Raw genomic sequence first — 16,698 nt, 5'->3', positions numbered from 1 at the left:
TCAAGGACAAGCCCTGATAGAGAGGACCAACTTAACGCTAAAAACAGCGTTAGAATGACATTTGATCAAAGGGAAAAGAACCCTTAGCCTCCCGGCGATGCAAGACACTTTTAATCTCTGTCTTTATACTCTCAACTTCCTCAATCTCTCCAGCACCCCTGCTATGACGGCAGCGGAGCGACATTTTTCCTCCCCCCCTTCCCCTGATTCTCCCAAACCACAGGTATACTACCGCCAACTGCCAGACCCTACTTGGAAGGGCCCTGCTGGTCTCTTCACCTGGGGTCGAGGCTACGCAGCAGTCCAACTTCCTGACAGAACTCTCTGGGTTCCTGCAAGGTGTGTCCGCCCATATCACCGTCCACAACCAGCGGAGCCATCATCCGAAAAAGATGATAACACTCTTCTTCTTCCTGCTTGGCTGTTCGCTTCGCTGGACTGATGGAACATCCACCAGCTTTAACGCCCATAGGCCATACAACATCACATGGATCATCAAGGACGCATATGGACAGGTATTGAATTCAACACACAATTATGCCAAAATTGACACTTATTTCCCACACTTACAATTTGACTTCGCTGAAATGATCGTGGGCAGAACAGCATATACAAAAAAGGACGGGGGACTCCACAACCAAGCCCAGAAGTAGTGAAAAAATTCCGCCTTTATGTCTGCCCAGGTCACGACATTTCTCCAAACCATCAACACACTTGTGGTGACCTATCGGACTACTTTTGCAAATCCTGGAGCTGTGTGTCCACTGGTCACATCTGGTGGAGCCCTCCCTACAAAAATGACTTAATCACCCTTTCTCGTTCAAGGGAGCAAATGCCTTGCGCTAGGGAAGGGGGACCACCAGGTGCCCGTTGCAACATGGTCACTGTGAGATTCACTGCAAAAGGGAAAGCATCTACATTATGGGACACTGGAGTAAAGTGGGGAGGAAGAGTGTATGACACCACGGGGTATGATTCTGGCAACATTTTTTACATACAACGACAAGTACACATACCCTCCTCTGGTCCTGTGGGACCAAGTGCCAAGGAAATTAAATCTTCCTTTCTACAACCTTTGCCAACAAGTTAATCCCTTGCTGCCACTTCTTCAATCTTCTTACAGTGTCCTGAATGCTTCCAACACTCTCATATCTAAGCATTGTTGGTTATGTTTGTCTCCCACTCCGCCATTTTATGAAGCAGTAGGATCCTCACAGGCCATAAGAAATGACACCTCGGACTCCCAATGTAGATGGCACGATAGTACCACCATCACTATCACTTCCATAATAGGCCAAGGCTGCTGTTTGGGCCACATACCTAAGAATTACTCGCAATTTTGTTTAAATGCCACCACGGGACAGTACTTATGTGATATGTACATACCTGCTCACCGACTCGACCTTAATATAGGGGATTGGACCCAGGTATTTACCACCGCAGGAGGCAATATAAACAAACGCCTCCAGGGTCAATATTTCATTCCTGGAGATGCTTCAATGTGGGCATGTTCCACGGGACTGACAGCCTGTGCCAGCGGGGATACTTTAATCAAGCAGAATTCCTTTTGTATTCAGGTACAATTGATTCCAAAAATGAATGTATATGACTCAGAAGATTTTGTTTCTCTACTAGAACCTAGACAATATAACCTTAGGGCAAAAAGAGAAGTAGTAACCGCTTTGACACTAGCTGTTCTGCTGGGGTTGGGGGCTTCTGGGGCGGCCACAGGTATAGCTGGCCTTGTTACCTCTGATCAGCATTTTCGCCACTTAAGCGCCACCATAGATGCAGACTTACGCCGCATTGAACAATCTATAGTTGCTTTACAGAACTCCCTCACCTCCTTATCTGAAGTTGTCTTACAGAATAGAAGAGGTTTAGATTTGTTGTTCCTCAAGCAGGGTGGGTTATGTGCAGCACTGAAAGAAGAATGTTGTTTTTATGCAGATAGTTCAGGAGTGGTTTTAGATTCTATGAAAGAGTTAGATAAGAGACTAAAAGAAAGGCAAAGAGAACGAGAGGCTCAACACACATGGTATCAGGGTCTGTTCAACTTCTCCCCATGGTTAACCACCTTAGTATCTGCCATTGCTGGTCCTCTTATTCTCCTACTTGTGCTCTGTACCATTGGCCCTTGTATTTTGGGCAAAGTTTTGGCCTTCTTAAAACGCAGATTAAGCCAGTTGGATTCCAACCTGTCACGAACTCAGAAACAGGTAAATACTCTCATATCCCATACACAAGAAAAGCGAGCTCTGTTAACATTCTCCTCGGATTCAGACGAAGATGAAATCATCAAAAGTGCTGGTAAGGACAAAACATGCATCCTAATGCACTTGCAAGCCTCAGACTCGGAGGAGGAGGGGGCAAGCAAGAATCACCATTAGGGCAGTGTTAATATATCACCTTCCAAATAAAATAAAGACAGAGGAGATGTTGCAATGTACAACAATAAATGGACGCTTAATGTTGCAATGGTCAACCTTGTAAAAGTGTTGGATGGACAGTCTAATGTTGCTACATGGTAAAGTGCTGACTGTGTGGAAAAAAGTTATATGGGAAAAGAAAGTAATTGGGCAGGGCTAAGAGTGGAGGTGATAAGACCCCAGCAATGGTATAGTTTTTTGCATTAGCATAATTATGTAGATTACCTTATAAGGAAAATTTCCTTGTTCCTGCTATGACGCTTGCAAGCAACCTAATAAAAGGAGGTACCTGCCTTTGTTCAAGTGCCTTCATCCCGAGTAAACATTGTGTCCGTGTGTTTATTTATTTACCATGAGAGGCCCAGGGCTCTGAACTCAGACCCTGCCGTCGCCAGGGTGCGGGCAGCAAAAAGCCACAAAAACTAATACAATATTTATCTAGGCTCTAACTACACTTGAAATTATAAATTAATTACAAGCATCCTGTTCGTTTTAATAGATGAAATGAAAATAAATTACAGAAACTTCACTGTTAAATACCATATCATTTTAAATACCTTAAGAATTTAATAACCACTGTAAGGAAGTTAAGTTGTATTAAGCAATTATGCTTGGGCAAATCAAAGATTTGCATTCTTGGTATGTAATTTAATAATGTAATAGTAATAATAGTAATGTACAATAATAATAGTAATGTAAAACAAACATGTAAATTCTGAATAAAACATGTTTCTTTAGGAAAGGCTTGTTTTAGAAAGCAAGTATATAAAATGTTTTATATTTGAATATATTATAAATACAAAATACTATGTTAAGCAATAAAACCAACCATGTTATATACCAGCGCTGGCTAACCTTTTTGGGCTCCTGTGCCAAAAATTGTATGCACGCTTGCACATGCGCACTTGCATACCAGCAGCCACAAGACAATGTGTGTGGCCCCCCCTGGGCATGCATGCACAACAACCCCCTTACCTGCACCATGCCTCACAGCTGATTTTCGGCCGGTTTGAGGCCTTTTTCGGCCTCCCAGAGGCTTGAAAAAAGACTCTGCAGGCTTTGCAGGACAAATAATAGGCTCATTTTGTCACTTCCGGTATAACAGGAAGTGATGAAACAGGCCTATTATTTGGCCTGCAAAGCCTGCAGAGGCTTTTTTCAAGCCTCTGGGAGACTGAAAAAGATCTCAAACCAGTCAAAAAATCAGCTGTGAGATGCATGCATGCATGCGCAGTGAAGTAAGTTTGCCTGCAGCTCCTGTGCTGGCACAAATGGCTCAAACCTGTGGCATGCGTACCATAGGTTCACCATCACGGTTATATACTAACTCAGCTAATAAAGGGTGAGCCCATCACTTAATTTCAGATGCATTCCTAGACAGCCAAAAACAGTGTGAATATAACATAAAAATAATGAGAAATAACACTTTGGCACTTGAAATTCTGAGACTTCTATTGTTTTTCATACTGCAGTCAACTGTAGCCTTTTGGGAAGAATTTCAGTTTCAGATATTACCAGTGTGTGGGTATAGTCAATTTGTGGAAATCACTGATATTCTTCCCAGGCAAAATACCCTTCTGAATCTTGACGTCATACAGCAGCCCCAGCATGACTTCTCTAAGGCTGTACAAGGTCTTCAAGCACCAGATTATTTTAATAAACTCTTCTGACTAGATATATATTTATAATTTTTTCCCATTTTCATTTGAAACAGAGTTTATGTCAAGGACAAGATCTTGTCAGTAGTGAAATCACAGACATATGTTCTTTGTGATGAAAGACAAGCTGCTACTCTCTGGTTTTAGAACATTAGCTTACATGTTTCTATTCTGTGTTTAAACTGTACACACACATCAGTTTTTTTATGCTGTCTCCAAAACGTATTACTTTTTTCCTACACTGATAGTTCATAATGTGGGAGTTGCCAATCTTTAAGAGTCACAGGGCTCACATTTACTTTTAAAATATTTTTGGGAAGGAACTGAAGACCATTGGAAATATAGTTGATAGTATATTGTCACTATAGTGAGTGAAGGCCAAATAGGGAATACATTTTGTTGGAACTGGTTAAGTTTTAAAGAAGAATATGAGTGCCTTAAGCATGAGACACCCACTTTGACTCTTTTATTTCTTCAAATCCTATGAAAAATGGATCTGATCTGATTAATCCTGCTTCTCCTAATCTGTTTCTTGGAAGAGTTTTGTTGTCATCTCTTATTCACTTTGACTCTCTTTCTACTCTCCCCACCCAGAGGTGATATTCAGCAGGTTCTGACCAGTTCTGGAGAACTGGTAGCGGAAATTTTGAGTAGTTTGGAGAACCAGCAAATACCACCTCTGACTGGAGTTTTTACAGTATCCTTCCCCTGCCACACCCAACAAGCCACGCCCATAGAACTGGTAGTAAAAAAAAAATTGAATATCACTACTGCCCCCACCCCAGAAAACTAAGCATCCAAACAACTTTAAAACCTACCTACTATCTGCCATTCTGGTTTTCAGCACACTAGCACCTCATAACTGAGGTAATGAAAATCTTTTTAAATAAAAAGCAGAAGAGACTGTGTGAAAAATTCGTACAAGGTATCTACTTGTGTCATGTTGAAGACCATTTGTATTTCAATTTCACTGAAATAGACCCCAAAAATTGGAAGTCAATCTCATAAAAAGAAACAAATACTATACTAAAACTCCTAAAAATATGGGTTGTGGGCATTCTACATAAACCAGTATGGAAAAAAATAAATGGTTAGATACAAAGCGGCAATACAATATAAAACGATGAAATTTATTATTTGCAATTATACGTTAGCCAGGTTGGCAAATAACCATATAATGTAACTAATTCTAAAGTACATGTGAAATCAAAATTGCTTGAAAGATACTTCTAAGAAATGACATATCGGAGCACTGAAGTATTTCAATTAAGTGAAAGAAAAATAACTTGAAATAGAAAATAATTCAAAAGATGGAACACAACAAGGATGATGTTGGATGGCTTCACAAAACCATCAGTTTCTGAGCATTAGAGCCACTAATAAATATTGTCCAGTAATCCACAATGTTTGGGGATAAATGTTACGGAGAACTTCTCTTAGCGATACAGTTTATAGCGATTATATCGCTTGTACAAGAATTTAATCCTCTTATTCAGATTATGGTAATCGTCAACAAACATTCGGTCACCCACCATCTTCTTTCTGCGAATGCATCTCTGCAGCTCATTTCCCCTCCATCCACGTAGCCATACCGGCCCCACAATCAGGTTTTTGGGGTGGGCCTTGAAATCCCCTAAGAAGAAGAACACAATAGATATATTTTAGAATTCTATTACTTCAATTTTGAAAAAGGAAGTTTCTTCAGTAATTGCCCCCCCTTTTTTTTAATCATAGAGTACTACCAACTTCAATTCAAAAGACATTCCCTTTCTAAATAAAGTAGCCATCTGAATGTTAAGCAAATAAAAATGTCTTTCTCTTCAATTTTCTTCTCAAAATCAATCACAGAGCTTTTCTCAGATTAGGAACTTCCATGACAATTTCCTTCTGCCAAGATTGGGGGAAAGGGGAGAGAAAAACAGAAAGATCTATTAAACACCTGCCAGAATCACTAAAAAAGTTTGCAGGGAACTTGAGGGATGATAGACTGCATGCATCTCTCCTATACATGCTGCTATTGGAAGACAGGTTGCTGTTAGTGATAATCTACTGTAAAGTAATATTTACCCAGAATTCCAATATTATCATAGACACCAAAGAGTGCTCGTTTCTCATTCCATCTGTCAACCACTTTTGGAGGAGGAGGCTCTTTCACCAGAAATGAGCCAGGGACTTCTAATTTAAACAAAGAAGGGGGAAAAATAGTCAATGTCACTTTAAAGATTGCTTTTGAAAATCTTATTATGACAAATCAGTTGGAGCTTTTATACAGCATATTTACAAACCAATGTTTATGTAAAATATAAAGTTAAATCATTTCTTTTAAAACCTTCTAATGGTACAATATCACTGGACAGCTTTAGAAACTAAATTTACTGGTCCTTAAACCACTAGTTACTGTATTTACAAAGAATATCTAGTCAACCATCATAAATGTAGTACAGGTAGTCCTCAGTTTATGACCAGAATTGGGGCAGAACTTCTGGCTCTAAGTGAGGCAGTTGTTAAGTGAGTCTCACCCATTTTCATGATATTTTGATTCTAGTTATTAAGTGAATAACACTGTTCTAATTAAATCTGGCTTTCCCCATTGGAACTTGGCTGGAAAAGTTGCAAGTGGTAATCATGTGACTCTGGAAGACAACAACCATCATAAATACACACTGGTGGACAAGTGTCTGAATTTTCACATGTGACCACGCTGCAACAATCCTAAGTGCAAGAACTAGCTGTAAAACACATTTTTGTCAGTGTAACTGTAAACGTGAATGGTCATAAGTTGAAGACTACCTGTACTTCAAGATTAGTTACAAAGAAGACTGCAACTAAACAACCTCTGGATCAAGTGGCCAAGCACAATACTGTACAAGGTAACAGTTTATGAACTAAAGGCAGTCCTATTCAGAACTCCTATATTAACTGAAGCTGGAAATAAGGACTGTTAGCCACATGGGTCACTTGAATTTCAGTGTCAATGATTATTTTAAGTGCAATCTTAACGTTCATTCGTGAGTGTGTGTGTGTGCACGCGCCTGAAGGAATTCAATATTTAGAACAGACTGCAATACCTGTAATGTATGAAATCCCACCCAACCACCCTAAAAGCTCCCCTTCTACCTTGTCCCCTTCTCGCTGCCTCTGAAAAAGAAGGGGAAGGCGTTATAATTAATGCATGCTCGAGATAGTAAACCAGGGGTCCCCAAACTTGGCAACTTTAAGACTTGTGGACTTCAACTCCCAGCATAGCTGGCTGGAGAATTCTGGGAGTTGAAGTCCACAAGTCTTAAAGTTGCCAAGTTTGGAGACCTCTGTAGTAGACAAAAAGAACCGGGGGCCGAGGTTTATCGCGCCAGTCGAAGCGCCAAGGCAGGGTTCAGGACGCTACGTCGCCCACACGACAGCCACCGGGTCCTTCCACCCACTTGTACTGAACAGCCGACGAGCTGTAGAGACGAGAAGGCTGCTGCTGCTGCTCGTCCATAAGCGCGGCGGGGTCGTTATCAGCCGCCACGCCGCTTCCATTGAACTTCGGCCTGACTCTTCGGCTAAGAGAGGGCAACGCAAAGGCTCCACGCAAGGCAGCCACTTCAGAAGCTTCCCAGAACACCCCGCGCCTCGCAGCTTTCGATCCGCAGGCGGAGAGGAAGGAGGAAAATCACAACCATAGAGATAAAAACAATGGAAGTTAGACGTGTCGATCAGGTCCTCAAGACAAGAATGGCTGCCTTGCATTTTTGTACACCGTTTTATTAAATACATCATTGTAGCCGATTCTTTTTTTATTCATTCCCCTCTTTTCCTTCTCCCCCAACAGCAGTTAGTTTCTCAGGGTTTTGCTCCACGGATAGGGGCTGCATCAATAAATCAGTGATTTTTAAACTTGGGAACTTTAAACAGAGAGACTCTGCTCTTCATGGCTGGCTAGGGAATTCTGGGAGTTGAAATGTACGCGTCTTGAAGTTCCCAAATTTTAAAAATACTGAACTAAATCTTCCATGTGAAACAAGATTCTTCACTGTTCTAATTAAAGTGATTACCCGGTTCAAGCTGGAATAATTTATTATTTCATCCAAGGCAGACATTGAGCACTGCCTGCAGAGATCCATGGAGAAAAATAAGGAGCTAAGTGTAATTATGTTCGTTCACTTAGAAGGAAAAGTTTATCTACCATGGAAGTTACCATGCTATAAAGTTTACTTTTAAAATGTATATAGATGTTTCACCCATTCAAATGCAACTGACCATTTCATGCACTGAGAATACAACTACTTGCCATTTGGAAATTCCATTCCCAGCAATTGCAGAGTTTATTTATTTATTTATTTATTTATTTGATTTGCCAATTGTTTACAAGATAATAAGCATAAGTGTATACATAGTTGTGAATACATGAAATGGGTACATATAAGAAAAATAAAAGAAGAATAAGAGAAACAATAGGGCAGGGACGGTAGGCACGTTGGTGCGCTTATGCATGCCCCCTACAGACCTCTTAGGAAAGGGGTGAGGTCAATAGTAAACAGTCTAAGGTTAAAGTTTTTGGGGTTTGGGGAAGAAACTACAGAGTCGGGTAGAGTATTCCAGACATTGACCACTCTATTGCTGAAGTCATATTTCCTGCAATCAAGTTTGGTGCGGTTAACATTGAGTTTGTATCTATTGTGTGCTCTTGTGTTGTTATGGTTGAAGCTGAAGTATTCATTGACAGGTAGGACATTGCAATGTATGATTTTATATACCATGCTTAAATCAGACCGAAGACGGTGTAATTCAAGGTTTTCTAGTTCTAGAATTTCAAGTCTGGTGGCATAAGGTATTCTACAACGAGTGGAGGAGTGGAGAACTCTTCTTGTGAAATATTTCTGGACTTTCTCAATTGTGCTAATATCAGATATGTAATGTGGGTTCCAGACTGATGAACTGTATTCGAGTATTGGTCTAGCAAATGTTTTGTATGCTCTGGTTAGTAGTGTGATATTACCAGAGAAAAAGCTACGTGAGGATTAGGTTAACAACTCTTAATGCCTTTTTGGCTATGTAGTTGCAGTGGGCTCTAGCACTTAGATCATTAGAGGTGAGTATTCCAAGGTCCTTTACAGAGCTTGGGTCATCAACAAGATCTTGACTATTCAGCTTGTATTTTATTTTCTGATTTTTTTTGCCAATATGTAAGACAGAGCATTTATTTGTTGAGATTTGAAGTTGCCATTTGTTTGACCATTCTGATACATAGTTGAGATCTTTTTGTAGGGTAGCAGTATTGTCTGTGGTATTGAACAGCTTTACATCATCAGCGAAAAGAACGCAATTGCTCTTAATATGATCACAGAGGTCATTTATGTAGAGTATGAAGAGAGTTGGTCCTAGAACACTGCCTTGGGGGACACCACTATTGACAGGTACAGAGTTTGATAGGACGCTCCCAATTTTGACCATTTGTTGTCTGTTTGCCAGGAATGCTTCTATCCAGTTATTCAGTTGTCCAGAGATACCATAGGATTTTATTTTTAGGAGTAGTTTGTCGTGTACTACTGAATCAAAGGCTTTACAGAAGTCTATGTAGATTGCGTCTATTGCTTTGCCCTGGTCGAGTTGTGTCGTCCATATGTTTTTGCAGTGTAAGAGTTGTACTGTACTAGTTGAAGTAATTGACAAGCTTATCTCGAACTACTGTGACTTCCAGCGTCATCACTTACCTTAAGAAATAAATGACATTGTATCTATTGAGAGCATTTAAAATTATTTCGGTAGCGGTTTTGTCAGGTTACAAAGCAAATGAAGCACTTAAGCACTTTATTTCAGACAGTATCTTGATATTGTTTTTTAAGATGGGAGCTTTCACTTTGTACCCAAAGAAATAAAAATAAAAATACAATGTACTGTAAAAAAATTCGGTCTTCAGTACAAATGTAACTCTACACTTTTTCATAGCTCTTCGCCTTCTGAAGCGCGCCTGTCCTTGCTGGACTTGATTGCGGACCACGAGAGAACGATCGACCTTTAAAGCGATTGGCTGCCGAGCTTTCAAAGAACAACCTGGTTGGGCGGGAGGACATTATTCGAATTTCTGGCGCGTCATTTTTCCTTCCCCTATTGGTCTGCAAGTGCGCGCGAGTGGTGCAGGCCAAGTTTGATTTGCACCCTCCCCCCTCGGTTCTGCCGCCGAACCGACCCCACCAGAGGTTGGGCCCGCCGGTCCTGCGTTCCAAAATCTAAGATGCTCTGAATTCTACCCGGCGCCGAGCTTCGGAGTGCGGGCGTTTGAGGCTCGATCTGCCTCCCATCAGGCTACGGATCGGGAGGGGGATGATGGCTGATCCGACTTCGCTTTCGCCTCCCTCGTGGGAGTTCCACTTGCCTCTGTCTCCGACCGACTTGCTTCGCAGCGCGGGGTCTCTGCAGTACGTGGTGCAGGAAGTGCTGCCCCTCAGACAGCTCCCGGGACAGCTGGCAGGTTGGTGGGGGAAGCGGGAAGCGGGAATGGTCCCCTGGAGATTCCTCGTGTTGGTGTGCAAGTCCGGGAAATGGGAAGGAGGAAGACGAGTAATTAATGTGAGTCGTGCCTTCCCATCAAAGCAGCGCCCGAGGCAGCCCCGATTAAATAGTGAATTCTAGGCGGTGCTATTGGGTATCCCGAAGTAATTAAGTAGGAGGTATAATTATTTCAGACATCCAGTACCAGCTATTTAGATGGTGGTGCAGTTAATGGTTATAATTCAGGGGTCTTCAAATTTGACAGCTTTTAGACTTGTGGACTTCAACTCCCAGAATTCCTCCTCCAGTCATGTTAGCTCGGGAATTCTGGGAGTTGAAGTCCACAAGTCTTAAACTTGCCAAGTTTGAAGACCCTTGGGTTACATAATAAATAGCACACTTTTAGGATGTTTTTTTTTAACCTTTTTTGAAATTATGTAACAGCATTTTATTACTCTGGTTATGTAGTGCATTTGTAATCTGCTTCAGAATGTATGGGAACTAAGCATAACAAAACAGTTCCACAAGACATGCTTTCCAGAAAATTGAAAAGACCGTAATCTCGTCAAGCTCCTCAAAGATATAAGCTAAGGTTTAATAATTGTCAAAAGCATGCAATGATGAAGCAGGTTTTTTTAAGTTGTTATGATTTATTTTTCTTTTAATGTAACTGCATACACCGCAGCAGTGTATAAACTGATTAAGCAGCAGTTCTAGTAAATTTTTCTAAGTGAGAATTAGGCATACAAGATCTGGATTAATAAAATCATGGTTCACTAATTGCAATTTGATGTCTAAATTCAAGAATTCTGAGTACCAAAAGTTTATCTGAAAATAGTTTCAAAGCTATCTTCTGCTAATTGATCTGGAGTTGGCATTTCTCACACATGGTCTTTCTTTTTGCAGTATTTCAGACAACATTCTGTACACAAGGAGCACTTGCTATCCTGCAGCATTTTGATACCCTTTTCAGTATTCTACAGTGAGTCTGCACGTTACTACTGGTATTGTTAGAGGGAGCTTTAATCTGAGGATTGAGAGTACATCATAAGAAGCCTTGTTCATAACTGTGGTAACAGCACTAAAAGAAGTAAACATGTAAAAAAAACAGAAAATGACTGGAGAATGCTTTGTGTCTTAATTAGTCATTTTGCTAAAGAAGCCATTTAATTTCCTGTACCCACATTGTTAAATGGCAGAGAGAAGGGGTTGAGACTGAAAATAATTATGTTTGATGTAAACAATTTGTAGCTGAGCTTTGGACATTGTATATGTGTTATAGGAAATTTCTTAAATGTTCCCAGAAGTTCTATTTCCAAAATTAATACAAGCTGAACAATGTACAATGATAACTTTAGATGAATAAGAATACATGGGATGCTTTGAAAAAAATGTTTGTGTTTTAACTTAATATTCATGCTTTGCAGCTACTTCAGGACTGTAGATAAGGCTGTTAAGGAAGATGCCCTAGAACTGATGGTGAAAGGTGAATACGTTCTCTTAATACTATAGAAAATACAAGTTCTTTATTGCAGCTAAATGATGATAACAAGGCAAATGTGACCTCATTGGCAGGTTGTTCCCTCAGCCTGTTCCTTTCATAATGATCTGTAATCTTGGTGGTCAATGCAGAGTAATGTGTGTTCACTGTAAGGGCAGACCAACAGGACATCCCATTCCTTCTGTCTTCCATCTTTTTGGAATGAGAGATCCATCATTTGCATAGTATTGCAGGAGGTGGTCAGAGGGGTGGATACAGGATAAGCATAGTGTGCCTGGGTAATGGGTTGCTGGGTGCTCCAGAGTTATGCTGATAGGATACTATGAGCACAAGTCTTTGGTAATCTGAAAGCTGTCCTGAAATCACATTTAGAACAAATATCTATTGAGAGCCTGTCTGAAGATGGTACCTTCTCACTTCTCCTTTTAGTTGTGACTAGTCAATCCAATGCCCTGACAACCATCCTGAATGATTCAGACCTCAGATCTTCTCTTCGGGTTCTCCATCTTAATGCTCTAAAGATGAATTGCTATATACTAGTACGGCTAGTGGAGGCGTTTGAAACAGAATCTGGCAAGACCAATCTAGTGGGATTGGAATCCAAGGGGAAGGTAGGTGGCTGGTATCTTATTTGCTAGATATTTACTTCTGGGCAGCTTTTTCCTCTTTAACCTGTTGCCCTGAAATCTGATTCATTTTAGTCTTCTCTTGAGTTAGAGGATATGCCAGTTAGAGGATATGTTATGTACCATATTGAAATTTATGTGATCTTTTAAAATATAATTTTGTATTCAGAGAGTAAAAGATAATCAAAAGCTTCTTTTTTTCTGCACTCTCTTAGCTCTTTATTAGTTTGTGTTAGTTTTTATGTTCTTAGTAATTCTAATATATAACCTATATTACATTGTGGGAATGGAAGTGTGAAATATTCCATTCTTATTTTGCTATCCCAAATATTGGCAGCTCGTCTATTCAACCTTTGAATAGGCTGTGCCTTACAGGAAGAATCTACAGGCAATCAGTTGAGAAAGTGTAAATATTTAACATAAGCAAATTTGGACACGTCCAGAGCTGAAATCAACAGAGGCAACTAATGTAATTTCTGAACATGACCTTCACGTACATAAGCTTTTGATGCATGTCTTCTCTTGAATTGATGTTCTGGATTTGTTTTGCAGAACAAGAAAAGCCATACTAAAGGCTTTGCTTGGGAGGAAGAAAGGCAGTCAATTATACAACTGCTCACACAATTACTTCAGTTGGATCTTCATCAGCTTTGGAATGGCTTGGTAGTGGAAGAAGAGTTTGTAAGGTATAGAAATGGAATGGAAAGCTTCTTTGGGCTGGAGGAAAGTGAAGGGTCAATCAGATAGGAAGAGAAGAAAATGGTATGATTCATGTGAGCCGGAAAGTAAACGTTGCTTTATTTTTAAGTGCTAAGTACATCTTCATAGGATTGTAAAAGATAAAAGGAGTCCTTGCTCTGCTAGTCGTAGCCAATTTTAGGGGGCAGTGCTCATCTCCGTTTCTAGGCCATTGAGCCAGCACTGTCCAAAGACATACTTGTTTATCTACTTGCATTTACATGCTTTCAAACTGTTAGGTTGGCAGGAACTCACTCCATCATGCAATAATAGGACTCAAACCGCTGGAGCATAGACCTTCTCTGGAGCCTTTTGAGCCACTGCGCCACTGTGATAAGATGGTAGTACATAAAATATTGCATTGCGATACCCTTTTGCTCTAACTCCTGTTTTGACTTTCTTTTCAGTTTGCTAACTGGCTGTTGCTACCGTATCCTGGAAAATCCCACCATTAGCCACCAGAAGCATCGGCCCACAAGAGACACAGTGATTCACCTACTAGGTGTTGCTCTATCTCGATATGACCATATGCTCAGTAAGTCTATTCCATTCTTTTAGCTTGGGCAGGCCAGATACTGAAATAGGTCTAATTTCTGAGCCCTAAATGGCTAATCTGAGCCATCCTAATTTCTCCCGTTACGGAAGAAGGTCTTCTCTTACCACAGTTCTCTTTGACAGGTGCCACTCTGAAAGTCACCCAGATGCTTCAGCACTTTGAACATGTAGCTTCAGTATTTGTGGAGGCTGTAACTGTGTGGATCAAGGACTATGGTATGAAGAGTATTGTGGGGGAGATACTAAGGTGAGAGAGGTTCCTTCTGTCTTCCTTACAATTCTCCGCAGCATCGATCACTGACTGTTCATTCATTGTTCAGGGAAATTGGACAGAAATGCCCCCAAGAACTGGCTCGAGAGGCTTCTGGGACGAAGAGCTATGCTGCCTTCTTGACAGAACTCACTGAACGAACCCCAGCTATTGTTCTGTCCAACATGAGTGTCCTGTTGCATCACCTGGATGGAGAGGTTGTTTCACAGACTGTATTTTCCGTATAGAAAGTATATGAGAATAAAATAAATAACATTCTATTTTTATTGGCTGTGAAGATCTTGAAAAAAGCTTAATGGCTAGCCCAGGTGTCATTCTGAACCATGTTCTAATTCTGCAGAGTTATGGAATGTGTAATGACTGAACCCGGTGCTTTCCTTTTTTTAAAAAAAAACCCTGAATCCTTCACGTGTTTGTTAACTCAAGCTTTTACAACTGATTTTGTCTTTGGGCTCTCTTGTATCTTCAGAACCATCACTTGTCCTCTCTTCCAAGTTGAATAAGCACTCGGATTTCTGCTTTTTCCCTTGTAATCCTGCTTGGCTTCTCAGGTGGATACTTCTACCTGATAACTTGTGAGAAAAAGCCTGAAAGTTTCAATGATATATTTGATTGCAAGTCTCTTGCTTGCAATGTCGAACTCTAGAACCTGTTTTTGAGTAAACATAACTTAAATCAAGATACAAGTCTACTGAAGTGATGCTGCATGTGGAACAACAGTGGCATTAAAGTCTGCCAGGCCCAGAAGCAATTATTGCAAGTATATATTTGGCTCGCCAAAAGCTCAGCATCGGTAAATTTTTACTTTTCATTGCCTTTTCTCTGTAGCACTTGGCAATTCATTATCAGTAAGTCCAGTCTAGCAGAGAGCTACTGTTGTGTAAAGAGCTTTGGGCCTGAAATTCTTACATAGATGAATCAATTAAGTCTGTTCCAAATTTAAAGCTTCTTTGGGATTTTGGCTTTCTGAGCATATCGTCTAGTTTGCAAGTTTTGGAAATGGCCAGCCCAGTTGTCATAATCTGAACCATGTTCTAATTCTGCAGAGTTATGGAATGCGTAATGCCATTTTGGCTGCTATGGCAGAGATGCTGTTGCAAGTGCTGAATGGAGAACAACTGGAGGAAGCTGCCAGAAATACAAGGGATCAGTTCTTGGATACTTTGCAGGCGCACACGTGTGATATCAGTAGCTTTGTGCGCAGTCGTGCGCTTCAGCTCTTTACCCGAATTGTGCAACAGAAAGTGAGTTTTGAAGAAAATATCAGGAGCAAACAACCACAGACCCACACTTGTAGAGTTCAAACTAGCTACTTTATTGTTCTCTTCGTATAGTTGTAAGAATCTCCCCAGATTGGTAGCTTTCCCCTGGGAAAGACCAGATAAAGCTATATGACATTCAAAGGTAGGGGGTGGAGCTGGGGAGTGTCAGACCTTGCCTCTTCTATTTACATAGGGAGGCAAGGCTAATTCCTCACTTGTTGGGGGGGGTATTTTTTTTCTATACTTTTTTTACTGCTTGTAAACCGCCTAGAGTCACTGAGAGCGAGTAGAGGCTGTATAAATTTTCTAAATAAATTATCAATAAATAAGCCCTCCTCCCATTTGGGATAGTTGTTTGCCAACAAATACTTTTTGAACTTCATTAGGGTAACTAAGATGCTACGAACGACTTGCAAATGCAACTGTTTGCCCCCAAAAATACATCATCAGCCTAAAATATAAAGTATACAATGCAGTATCTGAAGAATAAGAGTTAACATTTAAGAACTAGTTAAAATAGTAAAATTTGTAGTGGTGAAAACAACAAGAACTACATATATTCCTGCTCCTGATTATTGCAATGTGCTCTACATGGGGCTACCATTGAAGAATATTTGGAGGCTACAGTTGGTCCAGCAGTGTTGGCACATGTAACATCACTGTTATGCAAGTAAGGTGTACTTTTCAGCCTTCAGTGAGTGTAATCCTGGGATGGAGACCTTTTCATGTTTATGCAAAAGCTCTAGTGGAACAGTTGAGACTTACTTCTGAGTAAACACACCCATTTTCTGGCATCAAGGGGCCTGTTGCAGAATTATTTTTGGAAGTTCCAGCTCCCAGGGAGGATAGCACTGGTTTTGCTCCTCTTACCTGATGTCAGAAACATTCCAAAACACTATTACCTTTTTGTAAATTATAACAATGTGATATTGAAAAGCTTTTTGTAGCTTTCTTGGGACTGCTTGCCTTCCATTTTCTCTGTATCCAGTATGTTCATACTTTGTGAGCAATTCATATAAGGATAACAGGGTAGTTTCACTTGCTACTTGCTACCTAACAGTTATTATCTAGCAGTGAAAATATGTTAAAACTGTTCCTTCCATATTTTTCTCTGGCAAAGCCAATCACGCTGCTAGGGAAAATGAAAGTTTGCACTGTATATCTAAGTCTTCCATATATCTCCA

At 40.4% G+C, this 16,698-nt stretch overlaps 2 protein-coding genes and 1 non-coding gene across 4 annotated transcripts in view; 2 read left to right on the top strand and 1 right to left on the bottom strand.

Moving 5' to 3' along the window:
* Positions 1-5,203: 5,203 nt before the first annotated feature.
* MRPL51 (mitochondrial ribosomal protein L51) lies at positions 5,204-9,917 on the bottom strand. 2 transcript variants are annotated; one of them, XM_087954046.1, is made up of 4 exons: positions 9,784-9,917; positions 7,510-7,708; positions 6,155-6,262; positions 5,204-5,720 (listed from the first exon to the last, which is right to left on the bottom strand). In XM_087954046.1, exons 2-4 carry the CDS (start codon positions 7,607-7,609, stop codon positions 5,524-5,526), a joined length of 405 nt encoding a protein of 134 aa, XP_087810172.1. In that variant the 5' UTR covers positions 7,610-7,708; positions 9,784-9,917; the 3' UTR covers positions 5,204-5,523. The 2 variants fall into 2 exon arrangements, with proteins under 2 accessions (XP_087810172.1, XP_026543817.1); XM_026688032.2 differs by lacking the exon at positions 9,784-9,917 and having other exon boundaries at positions 7,510-7,718.
* Positions 9,918-10,256: 339 nt separating this feature from the next.
* Positions 10,257-16,698, top strand: part of NCAPD2 (non-SMC condensin I complex subunit D2) — a 33,409-nt gene continuing 26,967 nt past the window's right edge. The window contains 9 exon segments of the mRNA XM_026688025.2: positions 10,257-10,541; positions 11,468-11,543; positions 11,989-12,047; positions 12,492-12,673; positions 13,241-13,374; positions 13,834-13,961; positions 14,105-14,228; positions 14,302-14,449; positions 15,299-15,496. Coding sequence (XP_026543810.2) covers positions 10,394-10,541; positions 11,468-11,543; positions 11,989-12,047; positions 12,492-12,673; positions 13,241-13,374; positions 13,834-13,961; positions 14,105-14,228; positions 14,302-14,449; positions 15,299-15,496 — 1,197 coding nt within the window. The 5' untranslated portion in view covers positions 10,257-10,393.
* Positions 12,096-12,415, top strand: LOC113425783 (small nucleolar RNA U85). The gene has a single exon (XR_003372623.2). It is a non-coding gene; the product is annotated as a small nucleolar RNA U85 (small nucleolar RNA).

The sequence above is a fragment of the Notechis scutatus genome, chromosome 2 (assembly GCF_049901735.1).
Source record: "Notechis scutatus isolate UNSWTSFEM ecotype Mainland chromosome 2, rNotScu1.2, whole genome shotgun sequence".
In the NCBI taxonomy this organism is placed as follows: domain Eukaryota; kingdom Metazoa; phylum Chordata; class Lepidosauria; order Squamata; family Elapidae; genus Notechis; species Notechis scutatus.
This window is presented reverse-complemented; position numbering and strand designations above follow the sequence as displayed.